The sequence below is a fragment of the Manis pentadactyla genome, chromosome 7 (genome assembly GCF_030020395.1).
Source record: "Manis pentadactyla isolate mManPen7 chromosome 7, mManPen7.hap1, whole genome shotgun sequence".
Taxonomy (NCBI): domain Eukaryota; kingdom Metazoa; phylum Chordata; class Mammalia; order Pholidota; family Manidae; genus Manis; species Manis pentadactyla.
In genome coordinates, this window is record NC_080025.1 from 148,125,413 (window position 1) to 148,151,382 (window position 25,970).

At 41.1% G+C, this 25,970-nt stretch overlaps 1 protein-coding gene across 1 annotated transcript in view; it reads left to right on the forward strand.

The window, feature by feature from the left end:
- Positions 1–25,970, forward strand: part of UBE3C (ubiquitin protein ligase E3C) — a 130,761-nt gene that overhangs the window by 19,293 nt on the left and 85,498 nt on the right. Inside the window, exons 2-5 of the mRNA XM_036899701.2 lie at positions 7,322–7,375; positions 10,478–10,552; positions 11,028–11,174; positions 14,594–14,709. Coding sequence (XP_036755596.2) covers positions 7,322–7,375; positions 10,478–10,552; positions 11,028–11,174; positions 14,594–14,709 — 392 coding nt within the window. The remainder of the gene's footprint in view (positions 1–7,321; positions 7,376–10,477; positions 10,553–11,027; positions 11,175–14,593; positions 14,710–25,970) is intronic.

Sequence of the window (25,970 nt, forward strand, 5' to 3'; positions counted from 1 at the left end):
GTTGGCCAGTGCCGGAAAAGCTGTGATTCAAAGCAGTGATTGGTGCCAAGCAGATAGCCCAGTGAGATCTCGTTGTCTTGGGGTGCAGTGTGCTGTGCCATACAGAAGGCAGGTCTGGGAGCCCCCCGTAGCCTCCCAGGAAGAGCCCACCAGTCAGTGCTGCTCACCCGGCTGCCAGGCCGCAGGGGTTTGACACTCAGCCAGTCCTGGGCGTCCTCACAGCTTGTTTTCATTGTGTTTGTTTTGGGGAGTACCTTCTATTTTTGACAATGAAACTGTTTTTCCAGTTAGTGTATGGTAGAAGGTTTCCTCCTGAAATGATACATTTAAATAAGTTAAAGAGTCATTTTGGCAAGACTTATGCAAAAGTACTGTGGTTTGCCTCAGCTTGTGAGGTTTGCCTGGCCCCTTGATTGGTGTCTGCAGTGTTCTCTGCCATACATTTACTGTCTTGCCCTTAGTAGTTGATAAATATCTTGAGGGAGATGCTTGGATATCAGGCAAATGCTCTTTTCCTCATTTGCCCGTTGATGTGCGCATGCCTGGGTAGACCTGCCTGCAGTGTTTATTACTGTGGTGTTCCATGATGGTTTTCCTTTTTCCTTCTACATTTATTAACTGAATTCTGTGAAGAGGCTTTCTTCTTTCTTGTTTACTTACTTATTTGATTGTGTGAGTATGGAGGCCCAGATGTATATTTTTCCCTATGTGTTAAAATTTGATACTCTCACTTTTGCATCACCTACTCTGTTCATGAGAGAGGATCAGAAAAACTCACATCAAGGGAGAGTCCTGGGTGTAAAAGACATAAATGGAGGAAATGTTAAAGATTGGTGAGGATTTAGAAGACAGAGTAAGTAAGTGCAGTGTAGGATCCTGATGGGACCCTAGCACAGGCAAAGACCATTTGTGGAAAGACTGGTGTGTTTCTAAGAATCTGTAGTTTGGTAATACTGTGCCAGTGTTAATTTCCTGTCCTTGTCGATTGTACTTGTGGAGAGGGAATGGGTAAGAGAAAGGGTGAGGAAACTCATTGTGTTCTTTGCAACTTCTCTTTGTCAAAAGTGCAAAGTGAAAAGTGTTAAAAGTCAGTTGAAAGAAAAGAAAATAGTGGTGCTGATGGTATAGGAATAGTAAGCCTTGTGAAGGTGGCCTAAGAGTGTCTGAGACACTCGTGTATGTGGCCATCCATGGGGGGAGCTCCTCCGTCTCTGCAGGTGCATCAGGAGTAGTGGTCCTCGCTGGGCCCCTGCCCCGCTGTCCGGAGTGCCTTTGCCACTGCGTAGTGTTGGCTTTTCCCCACTTTGCTGTCATGCTCCCACTGGGCTCTGCTCTAACTAACCAGGCATATGGTGCAGACTGCTCCTCTGGCTCAGTCCAGATTTTGCTGTGGGGATCTGTGTAAACACTTGTCTAGGGGTTTGGCATATCACGCAAGATCAGCCTGGAGGTCGAAGGAGCCAGCCTGTCCAGCCAAACGATTCATTCTTCCCAGAAAGAACCAGGCTGACAGTTACAAGAATGACTAATTAGTTGAGGAGTTTTGGTGACATTTACAATATAACGTTCTTGAAATTATTTGTTGACTTCCTGAGGGAGTTTACAACACTGGAAATGTTTTATTGGATTTAGGATTTTTTGTCAAGTATTCTGATTTTGATGGCACTAAATAATGTTGGTAGTAAGATGTGGGTCTTTCTAATGTCAGCCTTAGTAGATAAGTGATTTTACATTCTGGTCTCTTAATTTGTTATGATTTTTTTTTTACTTTAAAGTCTTTCAAGCTTTAGATTTCCCAATTATATCTTTTTTCTTTCAAAATTTAATCTTCCAGTCATTAAAGTGGGTACAATGCTAAATATCAGGGCTATAAAGAATAAGTCTCAGATGTTATGCTTAAGGAACTCCTAATTTAATGAAGGAGAAACAGATAAATACAATTAAAATTACCTTTACTCTGTCCTTTCTAGGTGCACTAAGATAAATGTTCATCTCTTTAATTAGGCACTTTGCTGAATCTATAGGTGATGAAATCCTAGAACCTCTGTTAGACACCTAAATACAAACCCTGCTAAATATTTATTTTATCAAGCTTGTGAGGTTCGAGCTTGGTCTGCAGGCCAGCAGCCATGATGTCCCTCCTGCCTGTATGAGCGTGGGCCCCACAGAGCCACTCTGTGCTCATCACAGGCAGCTTTCTCTTGGGTGGACACACGTAATTGTGCCCTGCTCTTTCCTAGATTGAAGTCTAATTTGGTATCAACTCATAACTTTGATCATTCAGTTCTTGCAGTTTTAACTGATGTTGTTTAAGTGTTGATTTCTTATTTTCTGCTCTGGGGGCTAAAAGGCACTCTTTCCCCAGACAGTCACACCCCCATGAGCCCTCTGTGGGTCACTGGCTGGAGAGTGATCTCCTGCACACATGGTGGCTGGGTCTTTGTAGGCAATGCTCATGTTTACCCCTGTGACTTTGATCAGTGCAGATGCAGCCATTTTATGCGATTGGAATATAAGCCCCACGTGCCAGGTGCCCTTCAGTGAACATCAGATGTGCCAAAGCAGTGTCACACCAGCGAGCCCCGAGCTCGCAGGGAAGACGAGTGGTGGTGGTCTTCCAAGGAGAGCTTCATGGAAGAGGTCATTGAGGCTGAGTCTCACCTGAGGTGACTGGATGTTTGCTGCGTACATGTGTTGGTGTCAAGAGAAAGGCTGCCCCAGGCTGCAGGGAGCAGGGCGTGTGAGACAGGAAGGCCAGCTGGGGGGCACGTTGTCGTGAGGCGGCATCAGGATGTGGTGCGGGAAAAGCAGTGGAAGGAGGAGGAGGAAGTGGCAGTGTGCTGAGGCTCGGTCGTGATCCCCCGGGGGCCGTCGGTGGGCCTCAGGCAGGAAGGACAGCATGCAGTAGAAAGATAAGGGCAATGTAGTAGGTTTTACATAAACGGGGTTAATTTTAAAAGTTGGGCATTGAGAAGAGATGGTTCTTCTATTTGGTGTTCAGTGATCTTTTAGGACATGGTTGTTAGCGTAGATAGCAGGGGTTTTTTGCTTGTATTAAAGGCTTGGCAGCCCTGTGTGAGGTGGTGCAGATGGAGGCTGGCAAGCCAGAAAGGAACTTAAGCTGAGGTGATGGGTGATTTGGACTCTGAATTTTCAGTCTGTCCTTCTTCCCTGTCATTTTTATTATCCATCTGCCTTACTTGTCCATCCCGTAGACGTCTCAAATTCAGTGAATTTTAACTTTATCATCTCCCTTCCATCCCATATGTCTTGTTACAGGTTCCCACAGTCTGAGCTCTCAGCCTCATCCTGGGCCCCTGCCCGACTCCTCCACGGAGAGTGGCCACACCCAGGTCTCCCCACCTCAGCCAACTGCGCTGTCCTCCCCAGGGGTCCCTCTCGCCTCTGCTGCTTCATGTGCTTCTGCCTCTGCTGGGTTGTTCTCCCATCTTGTCATCCTGTTGAACACATCCTTCTACAATTTCTTTGGAATTCACCTTTCCTTCTGAGCCTCTGAGAATGCCTCTTCTTTCCCCACGCTGTCTGACACCCTGCATACACACACCTCCGTGAAAGTGTGCACTCACGAGGGCAAGGGCCACGTCTATTCTCTGCAGGCTTCGTTGCCGTATCTAGAATCGTGTGTGCCCCACGGTGGGTATTCAGTAAATAGACTTCTTTTCCTCTCACCACATTATGAACTCTTAAGGAACATCTGCCTTACTTACTTTTAAACTGTCTAGTGCCTAGCATGATACATGATTCAGTAAATATTTATCGAATGAATAAATGCATCTCCCGTGTCTCGTTTGAATGTGTTTTGAATGGAGATGTTCTCTGAGATGGAGAAAAGGCTCTGGCTCTGACTTGGAGTTTGGTTTTAAATCCAGGTGCTGCATATCGACAGTTTACACACTCAGCGATCACGCGTACGCCATCACAGTTCTCCTTCTGGGCTGATCTGGCGTTTTATGGCAACCTTGGTGTCCCCGTCTTTCTGATGGCTCAGTCTGCCCTGCTGGGTGTTCTGTGCCCTGTGTCTCATCAGTCCCTCCTTTCCCCTTGCTTTATGAACTCATGCCAATTGTGGTGATCCGAGTTTTTTCCTGGCCTCCCCTCCCCACCAGTGTCCTTTTCCTGTCCCTTCCAAATTATTGCATATTATGGAGACAAAGGTTTTTCCTTTTCTCCAAATGCAGTGTGCTCATACCTAATGTTCTTTTTCAGAATAAATAGCACACTGCCTAAAGGCTTAGGTTCTGGACCTGTCTGAATTCAGATCTTGGCTCTACTGCTTTTGAACCTCTCTTTTCTCATCTATAAACAGGAAAAATAATAGTACTTACCCCTGTGGGTAGTAATGAGGAGTACATGAATCAACCAGATCCCAGGGCTTGGCATTTAGAATGTCACTTCACACATGGGGCCCTCAGTCCGAGTCAGTTTTCCGTGTGTTGCACTGTGTCCTCCGAGCTGTGGGACAGGTGGACAGGTGCAGGCACACCAGTTCTGTGGCAGCTGGTGCTGTTCCCCTGGGACTGACCCGATGTGTGGGATTGGTTGACCTTGCCTTGTAGGCCTTTCTTCTCTGTAAATGTTCAGGAAGTGTGAGTACCCTTGAATGGCCTTAGCATCCTTAAAAATGCAGTCGTCTTGTGTGTGTCTGTATCTGGTGCTTTGGGTTTGCTTGCTCTCCTTGCCTTGTTACTTTGGAAATGAGCTGTCTTGTCAGTGGGAAGCTTTATACCTTTGAGCGCAGCTGAGAGAAGTGACCTTCACATCACATGGTGCCCTGTGTCCAGGGATTTCTCCTTACAAGAAACGGAAGGTTGCAAGTATTCAGCTTCAGCACATCCAATCCAGCCTTTTGTGTTTGTGGCTCCTCCCATCTCCTAAGTGTCAAACTTAAAGTAGAATTTTTAAAAAGTACTATTATTGAATTAGAATCCACTTAGGCTTTTTTGATACTTAGTACCTATTGTGATTTTTAAAATACTGCAACCTAGGTACTGTTTTGTAGACCTCCAGAAGTGCTTCTCAGCTGGTATGGTTACTCCTCCTTTTAGACTACTTTTACTTAAGGAAACGTTCATTCATTTTGTAAATGTTAACTGAATACCTGCATGTGCCTGACACAGGAGCAGATGATAGCCGTATAGCGGTAAGGGATATAGCTGAAGTGCTCCAGTCCGTGGGACTTTCAGACTAGTGATGACTGAGTTTATCTGTGTAGAAGTAAATTTCGTGGCTATGTTGTCAGCCTGTACCTTTTTTTTTTATTGAAGTATCATTGATATACAATCTTACGTTGATTTCAAATACACAACACAGTAGTTCAACAGTTACCTATTATTAAATCTTCACCCCCTCTAGTGTGGTTACTATCCATCAGTGTAGAAAGATGTTACAGAATTATTGACTGATATTCTCCATGCTGTACTACAGTGTCTGTGACCAACTTACATTATGATTGAGAATTTCGTGCCCCTTTATCACCCTCCCCCTCACCCCTGCCAGCCTTCCCCACCCCTCCCCTTTGGTAACCAGTCACTTCTCAGTGTCTGTGTGTCTAGTGCTGTTTTGTTCCTTCTGTTTTGCTTTGTTTTTATAGTCTACAAATAACTGAAATGATGTATTTGTCTTTCTCCACCTGACTTATCTCACTGAGCCTGATTTCCTCTAGCTCCATCCATGTTGTTACAAATGGCAGGATTCCTTTTCTTTTTATGGCTGAATAATATTCCATTGTGTACATGTGCCACATCTTTATCCATTCATCTATTGATGGACACTTAGGTTGCTTCCGTATCTTGGCTATTGTAAATAGTGTCATGATAAACATAGTGTGCCTATCTTTTTGGATCAGGGATTTTGTTTTCTTTGGGTAATTCCTAGGAGTGGAATTACTGGGTCTAATGGTATTTCTATATTTAGTTTTTTGAGGAACCTCCATACTGCTTTTCCACAGTGGCTGCACCAGTTTACATTCCCACCAACAGTGTAGGAGGGTTCCTATTTCTCTACACCCTTGCCAGTGTTTGTTATTTCTTTTGGATAGTCTGTACCTTTTTTTAAAGGTAAAATGTTTTATTTAGTTTCACACTTAAAGTACATTTTTTCATAGTTGTAATAGTATATTCCATTTTAATAAATAATCTTAGTTCTTAAGCTGTAACCAAATAATGAATATTAAATCTGGACAAACAGTGATAGAGGGAAAAGAGATCACAGGTGTAAACGCCCATTTTGTTCACACATAAAAGTAATGGCGGGAGTAGACCTTTACTTGTATCGAACAGCTTTCCATGACTCAGCTTTTTACTTTAGATTTTCCATTCCCTGTCCTCCTCCTAATTAATTAATTAAGTTTAAAACAAATTATTCTTTCTGACTTTGGACATGTGGTAGGTAAAGGTTTTTTATTCGAAATTCAAGGACTGAAATTGTCTAATGGAAAATATCTGGAGAATTTAGTTCTCTGGCTTTACATTTTTTGTCAGAAACTTGTCATTTTGCACATTGTGTGTTCATTCACTATCAACATGTAATTTTACATTGGCTTGGTTACTTGCTTTCTGACACAACCCTGACAGGATGTATGTTTTTATTACAAAACTAATTTTTCTGATGATTCATATGTAGTGTCTTAGACCTTTAATTATATTTAGGATTAAATTTACAAATATAAAATGCTCCCATATGCTATCAGCTGGAACAGTTCTGGGGGACAAGGGTTGCCTTTAAGTATTTTTATTTTATTTGAATGTTTAACTTTCCCACGTACCTTTTCAGTTCCTTTTACATACCAAGTAATTTTGTTCCAAGTTTAGTTTTACTTATGATGAAAAAACTACTTTTTTAAATTCGGTAACAAATTGATTTTGTCATCAAAATTTTTATTGAGATCGTTGTAGACTCACATGCAGCTGTTAGAAATAATACATAAAGATCCTGTGTTCACATTGCCTAGGAGCTCCCCATAGGAGTTACATTTTTGCAAAACTAGTATATCACAACCAGGATATTAATGCTGGCACAATGCACTCATCTTATTCAGATCTCACTAGTTTCACTTGAACATACTGTGAGTGTAATGGAACCAGATTTTATTCTTAGAAAATTGCTGAAATACTAAATTTAATTAGATGTGTGAGCTTCGGGGGAACCATTTAACCTCTTACGCCTCAGATATCTCAAGTCAGATCGTTTGATTCGATGATCTTTAGAATGCTTTTTAGCTCAAAACACTACAGTTTTTGTATGAGCATATTCTAGAATCTGAAATTATAATCTTTTCAATCTTTTCTCTTTTTGTGTTTAGGAAGAAAAGGCTTCTCTTTTACATCGTACTCAGGAAGAAAGAAGAAAGAGAGAGGTAAAAGCTATTTGGTACTTGTCTCCGTAGATAAGCATTTTTCCATAGCATTTAAGTCTTGGTTTTACTCATACAGTTACGTATATGTATGTTATATCTGACATAATATATGTGTGTGTGTGTATGAAGCTTTAGAAAGATTTCTGAACTTGTTGGATTTTATATTAAGTCATTTATTCTGGAGCCAGTGGAGAAAAATTGGACTAAATGGGACTTCCCAGAATAGAAAGGGAAACAGGCTTTTAGTTTGTTCATTTACTTGAGTACAATGTGATTTCCAGAAGATTTAGAAAGATTTAGTATGTAATGTTCATTCTTGCCAAGCAAAAGGAGAAAACTCACTGTTAAGGGAAATATCTTCACTATTTGTGAAGAAGATAAATAAAAGGAAATAATTATACTCATCTTATTCTTTATTTTACATTTCATCTTTTGATGATAGTTTCTTAAAATGGGCTTATTTTATTCATTAATCACCAATTGCAGTATCTTATGGCCTACTTTTCTAGATAGTTTTTTTGTTTTGTTTTTAACAGTTCACTCATACCTTTCACAAATACTAATTGAGAGCTTATATTCCAGGTACTGTTCTGCTTGCTGGTTGTAGAGATGATGAGTGAGACTGTCCTGCTTGGTATTAGACACAGATGTTAACCAAGACATGGCGATGGTGACGAGTGCTCTGGGGCAGTAGAGCAATGTGCTAGTAGTGGGGAAGGCCTGCTGGAGATGGGTGTTCAGGGAGGGCTTCTCTGAGCTGGCTAGAGTTGAGCGAATTCATAAACAGAAGCTGCCTTGTGAAAAGCTGGAGGAAGAGCATTCCTGGTCAGGGGAACAGCCAATGTGGAGATTTTGTGTTCCTCCACCTTAGCTCTGCGGACATCTTGACAGGATGATTCTTTGTTGTGGGGACTGTCCTATACATTGGAGGGCACAGCAGCATCTCTGGCCTTTGCCCACTAGCCCCCCTGCCCAGATAGTTCAGATGACCAGAAATGTCCACACAGCACCAGATGTTCTTGGCTGGTAAAAGTGCCTCAGTAGGAAATCACCGATCAAATAGGAAGAGTATTGGTTGATGTCTCATTGTTTCTGGACTGTTCTCACCCATCCTCTCAGTAGTGCTTCTGCTCCATTCTCCCTGTCCCCTTCTCCTTGGACTCAAATTCCAAATATATTCAGCCTTTGCATTGTGTCCCAGGTGCTCCTGTGCTCTTTTCTGTATATTTACGCTTTTGAGTATCTATGCTTTGGTTTGGGTATTTCCTTCTGGCCTAACTTCTCATTTTCAGATTATCTCTCAAGCAATGTCTAATGGTTAAATACGTCTACTGAATTCCAGATTTATTATTTCAGTTCTAGAGTTTTCTTTGATTCTTTTATTTCCCAATTCTCTTATCTTTTAATTTTATAAATATAATTGTAGATTTTTAAAGATCATCTTTAAACTTCAGTATTTGGATGTCCTGTGGGTTTATATCTGTTGTTTGTCCTCTTGATTTTTAGCTCTTTTGTCTTTTGCCTGGTTATTTTTGTTGAATACAGGACATTATTATATATGCCAAACTAAAGAGATATCTTCAGGCTCTAGAATAGGATCTCTTTTTGGAGAACATTACAGGGCAGGCAGTAGGGAGAGAGACAGATCACCTTTAACTAATATAGGGTTGAACTGGTTTGAAGCTGGCCTTCAGTCCTGGTGAGAATTTATCTGTTTCGAGTACATCTAGTGTGTATGTAGCCTTCTGTTCCCAGCAGAGGCTGGAGTGTTACTAAGACTTACTCAATGAACAAATTGATGAATAAAAATAAATGTTTTAAAAACTCATGGGATGGTACATGAGTTTTTAATTAAGTGCTCTTAGACTCATCATAGTAATGAATAGGTTCCCAAACTAGGTTTAAGCTCAGGGATTCCCTTGTAACCATTTCATGCTCAGAAGTACACCTGTATGACCTGATGCTGTTTTCAAACCCCAAGATTGTGTGAGTGTATATGTGCTTGTCAAGCCCGGTAAGTGGAATTCACAGGAGATGTGGAACAATATCATGTGGTAAGACAGAGTACAGATTTTAGTGTCATACCTGAGTTTGAATTCTGACTCTTACATCTTTTGGTATCACTTAATCTTTATGGAAATCTCAGTTTCTGCATCTTTATGCAGGAGTAATACTCATCTGTAAGATTACTGCAGGAATGCATATAAAGTGTCTCTCTAGGGCTGCAGTATATTAGGCTGTCAAACAGCGGTAGCTGCAGTGGTTATAATGATGGTGATGGTGATGATGATGAATACATATTTTTGCTGTATACTGTCACTTAAATTTTTAAGTCTTGAGTCATTAAAACTTGGAGTTTTCTACTTTGAAACAAGAAAGTGATCTTAAAAAATGTTTGTGCTCTTTTTATATTTAAAACTAAAAAAATTTTTAAAGTCTTAACTGTGCTGGTGGGATTATAAAATGGTAGAGCCATTTTAGAAAAAGGCTGGAGTTCCTCAAATACTAATTCTGCTCCTAGGCATACATCCAAGAGAAACAGAAACCTATGTCCATACAAAAACTTTACAGGAATGTCCACAGCTGCATGAGTCATGAAAACAACCCAAATGTCCATCAGCTAATAAATGGAAAAACAAAATACAATGGAATATTAATTGACCATAAAATTGAGTGAAGTACTAACACATGATACAACCTGGATAAACCTTGACAACATCTTTTCAGTGAAAAAACAGACTCAAAAGGTCACATATTACATGATTCCATTATGTGAACTGGCCAGAACAAGCAGTTCCATACAGATAGAACATGTGTTAGTGGTTGCCAGGGCCGGGGGTGTGGGGGTGCTGGTGGGGAATGTGGGTTGATTGTTGTTGGATACAGTTTTCCAGGGGTGGTTGATGAAAGTGCTCTAAAATTAGATTGGTGGTGATTGTGCAACTTTGAATATATTAAAAATTGGTGAATGATACACTTAAAAAGAGTGAGTTTTGTGGTGTGTGGAATTATGTAACTGGGGTTTTTTTTTTTTTAACTGCTTACTAGCCTAAATATCTTCCTCACTGATACCAATTGTTCCCTCCCTTCTCCATTATTCAGGAAGAAAGGCGAAGATTGAAAAATGCAATAATTATCCAGTCATTTATTCGAGGATACAGAGTCAGAAAACAGCAAGTAAGTTTGTTTTTTTAACTGAGAAAGAATGAGAAAGGCTTGCAAGATCTTATTTCAAATTTGGTCTTTGATTCTTAGAAGTGGAATTCATTTTGTAAGTATTTTTGTACACCTGTTAATGAAAGTTAATGTTGATAATAGTATTTTCGCCAATAATTCATTTTATTAGTTTTCATATACACAAAGATTTTTATAGATAGTTGAGTTTTTAGATGATTTTAAAATAATAAAATACAAATATGGGCCAAACCACAGCTAAAGATAAAAACTGAAAGCAGTGTAGAAGGCTCTGAGTGGGCATTCAAGGGTCCTTAATCACATTCCAGGCATTGTCGTTTCTGACGTAGCCCCTTTCTGATCACTGCCTAGTCGGCGTCCTGACTGCTGGTCCCAACGCCCGTGGTAGAGCTTCACCGGGCATCCAGACCGGCCTTCATGCCTCCGCAGCCTTGCATGTTGTTTGTTCTCTTCCCAGTGCTGCATCCAAAGAAGTGCGTTCGATCGTCGCACTGACTTGTCACAGTCTGGTGGCACCTTTTCTGTTGCTAATGGCCCTAATCTGACCCTTCTGGTGAGGCAACTTCTGTTTTTTTATAAACAGAATGAAGACTCAAAACGTCTGGTGAGTGTTAACTACATTTTCATTTATCCTTGTTTACATATTTTCCAGCTCTTTTTAAATGTGGTCAGCTGACCCGTCCAGTATGTCTTGCCTGTTTGAGCCTCTGTCCTCAGTTGGCCACGAGAGGGCATCTCTGTGGTAATGTGTTGTGCCTCTTAAAAACGATACACATTTTCAATATATTTTTCTTCTCTTTTTTTATTTCTGGAAAATTTCAAATAAAAAAAAAAAGTGGAATAATATGTTGAGCGATCCAACCACCTACCCATTACCTGATCTCCACGATCACATACCTTATTTCATACATTTGTCCTAAATTCCATAGTGTGTTAGTTTGCAAATACTCTATCATCAGTCTCTAAACAGTAGGGTCTGTTTTTTAAAACATCCAAAATATAATTGGATTACTTTAAAATTTTATAGGCTTCTGATGATAACAGTGATGGGGAATATTTTGTATTAATGGTGGAAGATACACATAGACATACAGATGAATGATACTTAAAAAAAATGGAACTTGTTATTTTGCCCAGTTTCCCAGGAAATATTAAGAGATTTGTATGTGATTATTACGTTGAATTTGTATTTATTCTTAGAAATTTGTTTACTTGTAATAAAAAGTTTGAAATTGCATTACAAGACAGGATACAGTGAAAAGCACGCCTTCCTTACAGACACACATAAAAGAAAGCGCTGTATGAAGTAAGCACACAGGACAAGGAATACTTTATTGCTTCTGTGGTGTTTGGCTTTAAAACCCAGCATTGCTTCCTGAGTTGAGCTAGTCTGAAACATGGGCAGAGCTGACCATAAACCACAGCCAGTATAGAGAGGCAGTAAAAATGGGATAATCTTCCCATTCTGGACTGTCCTTAATTGCAGGCTTTTTCTGGGCTCTCTAAAGTTTAAGAGAAAAAGAATAAGGAAAGTACAACAGGAGGCAGTCTGGCTTGCTCTCTGGAACAGCCCATCCTCGTCTTCGTGTACTCTAACCTTGTATATTGGAAGCTCATCTGCACAGACATGTGGGTGCTGCCAGGCTGTCCCCCTGTCTGTTTCTCCAGGGCACCCCTGTCTGCAGAGACGCTCCTGCCACGCCGCAGGTGGAGGTCTCTGCAGCAGTTCCTGCATGGCTTCTAAGCATGGTGCATCTGCACAGTCCACTTTCGGAAGCCATTAGTGAAGAGCCCGGAGGTGAATGTGCACATCTGACTCCAGGCCGTAGATGCATACAAAGTGAATTGCTCATGTATAGATTCCAAAACTCTGAACAGATTAAATGTTATCAGACCTGGGTTAAGGTAACAAAAATGAACTTCAGTGTTTATTCAGTTTGCAGACAAAAATGCAAGAACAATAAGCTAATCATATGTAGGGGAAAATATCCTCCCATTCAAGGAGCATGATGCCACTCTGTGTCTTCCTAAGACACTTTATGCAAAAAAAAGTATATGTGACTATCCCTTCCTCACCTCCCTTTATTTTTTTATTATTATGACTTGAAATATGGTCTCTGCTGAAACAGTGTGATGTGACCATATTTTCTTTTTGTATGTTTTCTTGAATTACTTTGGAGGTAGCAATTGCCTCACTGTGTTTAATTTTCTTTGAATCCCTGAGAAAGCCTTCTGCCCCCTTGCAGCAGTACTGTGAAAGGCGTCTCCATACAGGTTTCCACAATGAGAGAATGAAGTCTCAGTGCCCTGTTTCCTGCTGGAGCAGCTCCCGTGTCCTGGGAACCTCTTGCCCCGGCTCGGATCCGCTGCTCTCCAGGCCTGCTCTTACCTTAGGAAATCATTTTGCTTTACTTCATTTTCACATCTTCTTTCCTGATTCCAAATCTTACTCCTTTCTTGGTTACTTCCTTGTTTTATTTATGTGCATCCTTAGTTGACTTCCCAAGAAAGATTGAATAAGAAAATAAGTTTTGAAACTTTACTCATCTGCACTGAGTAAATAACAACAAACAGTTAAACAAAGTACTTTAATGTAGTGATACTAGAACTTTCTGGATGATGTTGGTACATATGTCAGTGTTACAAATACAGTATCAATACCTAGTCTAGAAAGTGTTCTTGTTAAAGGTCCCTGCTGTTTTGACTTGTTTTTCCCTGTGGACAACATGAAACGTAACTACTTGTTTAATATATTTACAGCCTCATTCTCATGGTTCTCACAGTTACCCTTTAGATCCCTGTAATGTTTAGTTGCTGTATGTCCTATTTTAATTTGTTCACAGATAGTACAGATTTTAGAATGAACTGCATGTCAGAGTGCAGAAAGATTTTGTATCATATTAGTTCTTGAGGAAATACGGACACGGGAGCTCAAAACACCCCAAGAAGAAAGCTTGTGTGTGTGGGAGTGGGTCACAAGGTATTTCCACCCAATCTAGGACATGCTGTAATTTGTTGCACAGAATGCTTTTGCATTCATATTTTAAGTGTTAACATTTTACATCAAATAAGTGTTACTGCCAAAGAAGAATCTCCTAAGATAACAGGCAAAAAAAAGTTATGTGGCACATTTATAACTAGTCACATTTAAGAAGCTATCTTAAATTTTAAGTTCTAAATGGGTCTTATGAAGTGAACAAGTAACTGTCTTACAAAAATATAGTAGAGAAAGAAGAAGAGATTCCTTATTAGAGGTCAAGTTTTCAAGATCATTTATGGCAGCTATAGCCATATTAGATAGGCTCCTGGATGCCAGTTAGACGGAAGTCTAACTTAACATTTGCTAAACACATTGATGTGTTCAGGAGATTGGGGGGTTCTGGCCAGCTCAGCCCCATCCCTGACCTTTTCCAGCTGTATTGAGGTAATTCAGCAAATACAGTTGTACCCTGTTTAAAGTGCACACTGTGATGATTTGATGTAAGTAAACTTTTGACAGGATTCCTCCCATCTAGTTAGTGACACACCCATCACCTCACATATCACATACCTGATGTTTTACTGGGAATAGTGGGACTTTATGATTACCTTTCCTACCAAAACTCCATGCTGTTTGGGAAGGGGAGTGTCCGAAAAGGGAAAGGGTGCTGGAGACAATGGGAAAAAGGCAAAAAGAAGAAACAGAAGTCCTGTGTGACACATGACCTGTAATGTGTTTCTCATACAGTTTTATATAGACTGCTGATTTGTGCAAATGAACTGTGCTTTAGATTTACATGACTTTTAAGTGTACTTTAGTAATAAATTTAGTACTTTAATACTGATTTGCTATTTTAAGATGGAAATCCAAAACATGTATACTACTAAATAAAACCTGACTCAGACTTACCTCTTATCATGTTTTGATAAGTTTTGATGAGGTATTTATTTACCAGTTAGGGAAATTTGGAATGTTATGTAATTCAGTGAACAATTAGCTTTTTATGGAGTAAGAGTTGTAATTGGTATGTTTTGCTGTTTCAGATATGGATGTATCAGAACTTAATTAAACACAGCTCTCTGTTTGTCCAGCAGTTGGATGGATCTGAGAGACTGACATGCTTATTTCAGATAAAGAGGTTGATGAGCCTCTGTTGCAGGTAATCCCATTATATCAGGTTCTATGATAAGGTGCTCACTTGAAATGTCTAAAGGGACACCTTTTTTTCATTTTCTTAGTCAGTGGTTTTCCTTATTTTTTTAAAACTATGGACTGTTCTGTGTGTTATTAAAATTTTCACTCCTGGTGATACTGGCCTGTAGGTATTAAAATGTACATATAACTAACCTCCAGCTCATATTTTCTTCCAAGTATGCCCTGGAACTCTCTTGTGGAATGCCAGGCATCCTGGTCACTGATGAGTGGCTTGGCAGCGCAGAGGATCCCCTGTGAGATCGACCCCACCCTCCAAGGGTCTCTGCCGAGGGGCAGGCTCTTCAAAGCAGGTCTCCCATCAGGCCCTCATTATGATTTATGTAGGAACTTAAAATGACTCAACGTCTGACTTCTGTGGATTCGGTTTGCAAAAGAACAGTATTTAGGTAACTTGCACTGTAGTGCCTGAAGGAAGGAGCGAGGATGTCTTTACTATTTTTTAAAAACTTGCTTTTGCACAGTAGCAAAATTTTCACATGATTCTGAGCCTTCAGTATAATTTTAGTTAACTTTCTGGAAGCTGCACATAGTAAAGTTTATTTGGGATTGCTGTGGAAACTAGGCCTTATTAGCTGGCTTTTCCAGGCTCTTTTGCTGGACTAAAGATAGGAGTAGAGAACCTGTCGGAAGGGGAAACCTGGAGGATCACAAATCCCAGAAAATCTTATTTTTGCTCACTCCCTGTGTTCCTTGGAAGCACATTGTATATATTTGCTTTCTGAAGCAGGAGTGTGCAAACCTTCTCTGTGGATGCCGGTATAGCAAGTATTTGAGGGTCAGTGGGCTGCCCGCGGGCTGCTCCCTCTGCTTTCTCCTTTCTCGTACCCTTCAAGGACGTAAGGAGTGCTGTTCAGGCCCGAGCCACACACAGTCTGTGGTCAGTGTGGCCCATAGGGTGTAGTCTACGAACCCCTAATGTTCTTGTTAAAAGATTCATTTAGCAAATTATTTTAATAGACAATATATCAAAATGTAATTTCTCCTTTTTTCCTAATACTGTTTTGAAAATATTCTAACACCAGAAAAGTTGGAAGAATATCTTTATATCCTCCACCTAGATTTGAAGTTAACATCTGACTACATTTGCTTTCTCTCTCTCCATATGGGTGTTGTTTTCCTTTTCCTTTATTTTATTGAAGTATCATTGATATAAGTCTTACCTCAGTTTCAAGTATACAGCACAGTGGTTCAGCAGTTCCGTATGTTATTAAATCTTCACCCCCGCTAGTGCAGTTACTATCTGTAAGAGGATGTTACAGAATTATTGGCTGTATTCTCCATGCTGTCCTACTATACCCATGACCAACTTATATTATGATTGAGAATTTTTGTGCCCTTTTATCCCCTCACTCTTCCCACCACCCACCGTGGCCCCTCCCCTATGGTACCCACCAGTCCCTTCTCATTGTCAATGAGTTTACTGCTATTTTGTTCATTCTGTTTTTAGGTTCCACAAATAAGTGAAATCACATGGCATTTATGTTTATTTACCTGGCTTATTTAACTGAGCGTAATACCCTCTAGGTCCATCCATGTTGTCACAAATGGCAGCATTTCTTTTTTATGACTGGATAATAGTCCACTGTGTACATGTACCACATCTTTATCCATTCATCTACTGATGCATACTTTGGTTCCTTCTGTATCTTGGCTATTGTCAGTAATGCTGAGATAAACATAGGGGTGCATGTATCTTTTCAAATCAGAGATTTTGTTTTCTTCTGGGTAAATTCCTAGAAGTGGAATTACTGGGTCATGTGGTATTTCTATTTTTAGTTTTTTGAGGAACCTCTATACTGCTTTCCACAGTAGCTGCATCAATTTACATTCCCACCAACAAGGTAGGAGGCTTCTGTTTTTTCCACATCCTTGCCAACACTTGGTATTTCTCGTCTTTTGGTAGTGGCCATTCTGACTGGTACGAGGTGATAGCTCACTGTGGTTTTGATTTGCATTTTCCTGATGATGAGCAATGTGGAGCATCTTTTCATGTGCCTGTTGGCCATCTGTATTTCTTCTTTGGAGAAATGTCTGTTCAGGTCCTCTGCCCATTTTTAATTGTGTTATTTGGTTTTTTGGTGTTGATTCATGTGAGTTCTTTATATATATTTTGGGTGTTAACCCCTTATGGGATAAATTGTTCACAAATATATTCTCCCATACTATAGGATGCCTTTTTGTTCTGCTGATGGTGTCCTTTGTTGTACAGGGTTTTAGTTTGATGTAGTCCCACTTGTTCATTTTTTATTTTGTTTCCCTTGCCCAAGAAGATGTGTCCAGGAAAAAATTGCTGAAGCATATATTGAAGAGATTTTTGCCTATATTTTCTTCTAGGAGTTTTATGGTTTCATGACTTAACATTCAGATCTTTGATCCATTTCAAGTTTACTTTTGTGTATGGGGTTAGACACTTATCCAGTTTCATTCCCTTACATGTAGCTGTCCAGTTTTGCAAACACCAGCTGTTGAAGAGGCTGTCATTTCCCCATTGTATATCCATGGCTCCTTTATCGTATATTAATTGGCCATATATGAGTGGGTTTATATCTGGGCTCTTTATTCTGTTGCACTGATCTGTGGGTCTGTTTGTGTGCCAATACCAAATTGTTTTGATTACTATTGCTTTGTAGTAGAGCTTGAAGTTAGCATAATCCCCCGGCTTTGTTCTTCCTTCTCAGGATTGCTTTGGCTGTTGGGGTCTTCTGTGGTTCCATATGAATTTTAGAACTATTTGCTCTAGTTCATTGAAGAATATTTTTGGCATTTTGATAGGGATTACATTGAGTCTGTAGATTGCTTTAGGCAGAATGGCCATTTGATGATATTAAATCTTCTATCCATGAGCATGGGATGTATTTCCATTTATTGGTGTCTTTGATTTCCTCATGAGTGTCTGTTACATTTTCAGAGTACAGGTCTTTCACCTCCTTGGTTAGGTTTATTCTTAGGTATTTTATTATTTTTGATGCAATTGTGAATGGAATTGTTTTCCTGGTTTCTCTTTCTGCTAGTTCATTGTTAGTATATAAGAAAGCAGCAAAATTTTCTGTATTACTTTTGTATTCTGCAACTTTGCTGAATCCCGTTATTAGTCCTAATAGGTTTTTGGTGGAGTCTTTAGGGTTTTCTATGTACAATATCATGTTGTCTGCAAACAACAACAGTTTAACTTATTCCTTACCAGTCTGGCTGCCTTTTATCTCTTCGTATTGTCTGATTGCCGTGGCTAGGACCTCCAGTAGTACCATGTTTAATAAAAGTGGTGAGAGTGAACATCCTTGTCTTGTTCCTGATCTTAGAGAAAGAGCTTTCAGCTTTCTGCTATTAAGTATGATGTTGGCTGTGGGTTTGTCATATATAGCCTTTGTTGCGTTGTGGTACATACCAACTATGCCCATTTTGAGAGTTTTCATCATGAATGGCCATTGAATTTTGTCAAATGCTTTTTCAGCATCTGTTGAGATGATCATGTGGTTTTTATCCCTTTCTTTTTGTTAATGCCGTGTGTTACATTGATGGATTTACAAATATTGTAACATCCTTGCATCCATGGAGTAATTCCCACTTGGCCATGATGGATGATTGTTTTGTTACATTTTTGAATTCAGTTTGGTAGTATTTTGTTGAGGATTTTTGCTTCTGTGTTCATCAGGGGCATTGTCTTTTTTTTTCTCCTTCTTTTTTTGTGGTATCTTTGCCTGGTTTTGGTATTAGAGTGATGCTGGCCTCATAGAATGAGTTTGGAAGTATTTCCTCCTCTTCTGTTTTTTGGAAAACTTTAAGGAGGATGGGTATTAGGTCTTCCTTAAATGTTTGGTTCAGCTGTGAAGCCATCTGGTCCTGGATTATGAATTTCATTGCTGGTAACTGGTCTGTTCGGATTTTCTGTTTCTTCCTGGGTCAGCCTTAGAAGGCTGTACTTTTCTAGGAATTTGTCCATTTCTTATAAGCTGCCCAGTTTATTAGCATATCATTTTTCATAGTATTCTATAATCATTCTTTATATTTCTGTGGTGTCAGTTGTAACTTCCTTCTTCATTTCTGATTTTATTTGTGACTCTTTTTTCTTGATAAGTCTGGCTACGGATTTTGTCTATTTTGTTTATCTTCTCAAAAAACCAGTTTTTGGTTTCATTGATTTTTTTCCTATTTTATTTTTCTGTATTTTATTTCTGCTCTGATCTTCATTATGTCCTTCTTTCTGCTGATTTTGAGTTTCATTTGTTCTTTTTCTAGTTTCTTTAGTTGTGAGTTTAGACTGTTTGGGATTGTTCTTGTTTCTTGAGGGAGGCCTGCATTGCTGTGTACTTCCCTCTCAGAATTGCTTTTGCAGCATACCACAGATATTGTACTGTTGTATTTTTTATTTCATTTGTCTCCATGTATTGTCTGATTTCTATTGATTTGTTCATTGATTATTTAGAAGCATGTTGTTTAGCTTCTGTGCGTTTGTGGATGATTTGTTTTTTTCATGTAATTTATTTCTAGTTCCATACTATTGTCTGAGAAGTTGCTTGATAAAATTTCAATCTTTTTGAATTTATTGAGGTTTTTTGTGGTCTAGTATGTGATCTATTCTAGAGAGCATTCCATGTATACTTGAGAAAAATGTGTATCCTGCTGCTTTTGGGTGGAGTGTTCTGCAGTTCTGTTAAGTCTGATATACTATTGTTCAGTGCCTCTCTCTTATTTTCTGTCTGGTTGAGCTGTCCATTGAATAAGTGGCATGTTAAAGTCCCCTAATATGAATGAGTTGCAGTCTTTTTTTTTGTCCTTTAATTCTGTTAGTATTTGTTTCACATATTTAGGTGCTCCTATGTTATGTGCATAGATATTCATAATGGTTATTTCCTCTTGTTGGAGTGATCCTTTTATATTGTGTAATTCATTCTTTGTCTCTTGTTACTTTCTTTGTTTTGATATTTTGTCTAAGTACTGCTAACCCTTCTTTTTTCTCCCTCTTTGCATGAATTATCTTTTTCCACCCCTTCCACTTTCAGTTTTTGTATGTCTTTGGATCTGAAATGAATCTCTTGTAGGCAGCATGTAGGTGGGTCTTGTTTCTTCATCCATTCTGCCACTGTTATGTCTTCTGATTGGTGCATTCAGTCCATTAATATTTAAGGTAATGATTGAGAGGTATGTGCTTATTGCCATTTCATTAACTGTTTTCCGGTTGTTTTTGTAGTTCTTCTCTGTTCCTTTCTTCCTCTCTTACACTCTCCTCTTGTTATTTGATGGTTTTCTTTAGTGTAATTGGATTTCTCTTTTCTAATTTTTTGTGTATCTATTACAGGCTTTAGGTTTGTGGTTACTATAAGATTCATGGATAGTTTCCTAACTATGTAACAGTCTATATTAAGTTGCTGATTGCTCTATTTCGAACATAATCTAAAAGTACTTCTTTTTTATTCTTCCTCCTTCACATTTTATGTGTTAGATATCATAATCTACATTTTTTGTGTATTCCTTGACTATAATTTTGTGTCCTTGACTATAATTTTGTGTATAGTTGGTTTTACTATTTTTGTTTGTTTTAATTTCATACTTACTTGGTAAGTAATTGGTTTACTACCTTAACTGTGGGTTTTTACACTAGTGAAAAATATTTAGGGCTTTAAGAACATTTTCTTCTACAGAAGTCCCTTGAATGTATCCTGTAATCCTGGTTTATTGGTGGTGAATTCCTTCAGCCTTCAATTATGTAGGAAATGTTTAATCTCTCCTTCAATTTTGAATGGTAATCTTACTGGGTAAAGGATTCTTGGTTGAAGGTCCTTCTGTTTCAGTACATTAAATATTTCATGCAACTCCCTTCTGTCCTATAAAGTTTCTGCTGAGATGTATGCTGATAGCCTAATGGGGTTTCCCTTACTAGTAACTATTTTCTCTCTCTGACTACTTTAAGTACCCTCTCCTTATCCTTAGTCTTTGTCATCTTAATTATTATATGTCTAGGCATTGTATTCCTGGGATTCCTTTTGTTACAGGCTCCCTGTGCTTCCAGGACCTGAGTGTCTATTTATTTCCTTCCCCAGATTGGGTAAGTTTTCAACAGTTATTTCCTCAAAGAGACTTTGTACTCCTTTCTCTCTCTTCTCCTTCTGGCACTCCTATTACGTGAATATTGTTTCATTTGGATTGGTTACACAGCTCTCCATTCATTTTTCATTCATAGAGATCCTTTCTTCTCTCTTTTCCTCAACTTCATTGTTTTCCTGTTCTCTAATTTCCATCTCATTGATTGTCTCGTCTGCTTGCAGCCATCTCTTATTCATTCCCCCCACTGTATAGTTCATTTCAGTTACTATATCCTTCAGCTCTGAGTGGCTCTTTTTCAGCTCTTGTATCTCTCTGTTGACGTCCTCCCTGACAGCCTTAATACTTTACTGCAGATCACTGAGCATATTTATGACTGTTATTTGGAAGTCTTAATCAAGAAGATTGGTGATCTCCATTTCATTTAGCCCTCTCTCTGGTGTCTTACCCTGTAGTTTTGCTTGGAACATATTCCTCTGCCTCCTCCTTTTGCCAGGGTTTCTGCATTTCTTCCTTTGTATTAGATGGATCTGCTATGCTTCCTGGTCTAGGGAGTAATGGCTTTATGAAGAGGGCATCCTGTGGTGCCCAGAAGCTCAGGCCTCTTCCTCTGCAGTGCCTGCTTCTCCTTCATTGTGGAGCCCCAGGTGCTGTTGGTGGGCTGTGGATAGGCCACCTTTTTCCCTGTCTGTGGGCAGTGGCCTCTCAGTCCCCCACATGGTAGCTCGCTTCAGCCAGTCCTTTGTTGTGGGTGGGGTCACCTTCTGCCTGCCCTGCAGTGATAGTGGCCACTGCTGGGCTAACGTGTGGGCAGATCAGATGCTGGGCACCCAGTGGTGGCCCCATGAGGAGGAAGGAGTACTCAGATCTGGGTTCCGCAGGTGCCTCTCCAGTTGGGCTGAGGCAGGGCCAAAAAAGCTTGGAAAGCGGCCCTCTGCCTGCCAGGCTGTAAAGTCTCCTTCCACCTTGCCAGGCAGCAAAGTCTAACACTGCTGCATCAATGGGGTGGGCAGACAGTGTGCAGGGAAACACCTTGGGGCTGAGCTGCCTGTGAGGGGGTTGCAATGTTTGGGGCTCCCATGTGCACCCAACCAGTTGGCTGAGAGAGGGCTGAGGAAGCGTTGTCCACCTGCCCTTTCTCCTGTGGAAAGAGCTCCACCCAATCCTAGCCCCTCTTGCCCCCTCCCACTGCTGGCAAGTCTTTCAGACTGCTGCCTCTGTTTTGGGTCTCAGTGGGACTGATGGAGTGTGCCTGTCCTCCACAAATGGCCAGAGTCCCAGCCTTTCAGAGCGCTCCAGTCTCTCCGGTGTCCAGCCCTGTTAATTACCAAAGCCCCGTGCAGTGTGCACTCATGTTCCCAGAGCAGATCTCCAGGGCCAGGTGTGCAGAGTTCCTGAGCTCCTGTCCCCTCCCGACCCCGTCCCTCTTCCTCCCGCCTGTGGGCTGGGATGGGAGAAGGGCTGCTCTCCCAATCGTGGCTCTGCCACTTTACCCTTTTCTGTGTGGTCTTCTCTTCTACCTCAGGTGTAGGTGTTCTGCTCTGAAGTCTTTGGGTCATTTTCAGGGTTAGTTGTGCTTGCTGTAGTTACTTCCTTGGCGGGTGTGTGTGTGGGAGGAGGTTTCTGCCTTGCCTTCCTATTCTGCCGTCTTGTTTCCCCCAACTTGGATGTCATTTTTCTAAATCATTTGAAAGTAAGTTGCAGGCATCCTGACCATTCACCCCAGTTCACCAGACATCGCCTAAGAATAGCACATTCTCTGACATAACCGTAATGCTGTTTTCACACCTGGGATGATTGTTAGTAATTCCCTGATGTCATGTAATCAGAGTTCCATAGTCAGATTTAGTCAGTTATCTCAAAAGTACCTTCTGTTTGTTCCAATGCTTCCAGGATCTCCGGGTTGCCCTTGTTCCTCCGTCCTGTGCATTTCCTATAAGCTGGAGGTCAGGTCTAGAGGAAGGTTTTCCAGCCTGGTGCTGTTGACCATTTTCTCTTGTGGGCACAGTCCTGTGCTTGGGGATGTTCATGGGATGGGCATCCCTGCCCTCCACCTGCCAGACCTGTCTAGCGGCGCCTGCACCCAAATGCACCCCAAGTCTCCCCAGTGAGAGCCATGGATGGCGATGCTGTGATTCAGTCTGAACCCCTTTGACAGGAATGCTTTGTCATGGGTGATATGTGAGTCCTTTGGCATCTCCTGCAGAGACACGTGCTGAGCAGCATCAGTCACTCGTGAGCCTGAGTGCAGTAGCAACCTCCTTCTCTGTCGCTAGAAGCAGTCTAGGGGGTGATAATTCGGTGTTACGTGGCTTTAGCATTAGTTGATCTTTGCCCAAACGCGTTATAATGTGCATGACTTGTTAAATGGTCACATCTGATGCTGTTGTCATGTTCTGTGGAGCAGCTTTGCCCCCACCCCTCACTCTCAGTAAAGCCTCGTGTGTAGTTCAGAATGCAGTGTGTGACAGTAGGTTCTCCCTTCCAGTGGGCATGCTCAGGTGGGAGGAGCTCTTCAGGATGCTCCTGTGCTCTTTTCACATGGCTCCATTCATCTTTTGAGAATGTCTTTGCTTTCTGTGACCACAAAATGTCCTGGGCTCAACTTGTATGTCTCCTGGCAGCCGCAGGTTCTGGTTCTTTTTGATGAGAAATGACGTTTTAACAAAGTGAAATTAACAGAGTAATATGTTAGAAATGTTATTTTGAGTGTGTGCTGTTAATAAACAACAGTCTTATCTGCCGTGTGCAGGTCATTGACTTTTAGGAGCTTTGGCAAGTTACCAGAGAAAATATGTGAGCACTTGTTTATGCTCTTGAAGGTCTTTTAATCTCCATTGGAATTCAAGATGACTTTTTAAGAGCTAGAAAAGTAGAGTTGTATGTAAGATGATCATGTACGTGAATTAATAGATAACAGTTGCTGCCATATGACTGTAGGGTGAGTGGAATTGGGGCAGTGCAGTACTGAAGTAAAGGTCAGAAAACCTGCAGCAAGTTACCCAGAAGATCCAACTAAGAAAATTGATGAAGGTAGAAGAGAAGACCACACTGAAAAGGGTCAAGTGGCAGAGCCACGGATGACTGGGAGAGCAGCCCCTCCCCCATCCCAGCCCACAGCAAAGTACTCCCTCTGTGGCTTGTCAGCTTAGGGCCTGGCATAAATTATGGGATCTGGTCTTTTTTAATTATAAAGAGAATGTTGGATGAGACTGGATCTTCCAGGTCCAATATTTCCAGACAGGCACACCTTGTTTCATTGCCCTTTGCAGATTGAAGGTGTGTGGCAGCCCCTCAGTGAGCAAGCCTATTAGTACCATTTTCCCAGCCGCATTTCCTAATTTTCTGTCTCTGCCACATGTTGGTAATTCTTGCAGTATATGAAACTGTTTCATTAGTAGTAGTATGTGTGTATTTCTACTACTAGGTGACCTGTGATCAATGATCCTTGATGCTGCAGTTATTGCAGTTATAATTGTTTTGATCCACATTTGTGCCGTGAACCACTCTCATATAAGACAGCAAACTTAATAGGTGTGTGTGCTCCCACAGCTCCACCGACCGGTTGTTGCCCATTCTGCTCCCTCTCCTCCGGCCTCCCTGTTCGCTGACACACAACAATACTGAAATTAGTCCAGTGGCCTCTAAGTGTCTAACTGAAGGGAACAGCTATACGACTCTCCCTTTCAATCTAGCTTTTGCTAGAAATGATCAAGCTTAGTGAGGAAGGCATGTTAAAGGCCAAGACAGGCCCAGAGTGAAGCCTCTTGCACCAAACAGTCAGCCAAGTGGTGATGCAAAGGAAAATTTCTCAGAGGAACTTAAAAGTGCTACTCCAGGGAACACATGGGTGACGAGAAAGTGAAGCGCCCTTCTTGCTGACGTGGAGGAGGTTTGAGTGGTCTGGCTAGAAGGTCAAACCACCACCCCAGTCCCTTAAGCCAAAGCCTCATCCAGAGCAAGGCCCTGACTCTCCTCAGTGCAACGAGGGCTGGCAGAGGGGAGGCGGCTGTGGAAGCAAAGCCTGAAGCTCGCAGAGCTTCACGAGGTTTAAGCAAGGAAGCCGTCTCCGTAACGTCAACGTGCAGGTGCAGCAGCAGGGGCTGAAGGAGAAGCTGCAGCACAGCAGGTCACCCAGAAGATCCGGCTGAGAAAATTGAAGGTGGCTGCACTGAACAGCGTAGATGAAACGGCCTTATGTTGGAAGATGCCATCTAGGCCTTTCATAGCTGAAGAAGAAAGTCAGTGCCCGGCTTCAGAGCTTCAGAGGCCAGGCCGACGCTCATCAGGGGCTAATGCAGCTGGTGATTTTAAGTGGCAGCCAGGGCTCACTGACCACTGAAAACCCTAGGGCCCTTAGGAATTATGCTAAATCTACCCTTCCTTCCTTCCTTCTTTCTAGTTGACCATACATTTCCTTTGATGTCTTCTAAATCTTTTCATCTGGAATGGCCTTTTCTATCTCCATACCTCCAGTTTATGTAGAGCTGCTCTGACTTCAGTGTGTTGAAAATGGAACCGCAGGGGAGTGATGGCAGAAACAGGGACCAGCAAGACAGCAGTGCCCCATCCGAGGACTGATGGTGTCTTGGGCCATGGTAATGGCGGTGAGAGTGACATCAGGTTGCTTGGATTCTGGTAGAGTTCACATGGTTTAGTGTCAGACTGGATGTGGGGTCTCAGGTAATGAAGAGTGGAGGATGAGCACCGTTTTTGGTTTGAGCATCTAGAAAGATGAAATGATTCAAACACTGGGGGCCGTCCACATGGATAGTGTTGAGTGAATTGTGTAGAAGGAGAAGAGAGCCAAAGACTATCCAAGGCCCTGAAATCCAAATAAAGAGAAATCCAAATAAAGAAAGCACAGGCCAGGAGGGCATGTTGTGGAGCAGTCACCAGCACAGGCGCCATCAGAGAGCTGACCATCAGCTAGTCATGTTCCACGTTACTTCGCAGAAAAGGTAAAGCCAGGACCCCCATATGAACACATGTCAGTGATTCTATTTAACAACTTAACGTGTTCATTATTGGTATGTTACAATGGGTCAAATGAGGACTTGCCCCAGAAGATTCATATTCTCCATTGGAAGTAATTGGTCTGGGGTCTGTTTGGGGAACATTCTCATTGCTGTCTGTTTTCTACAAGTCAATTCCATCTCTAAGAGC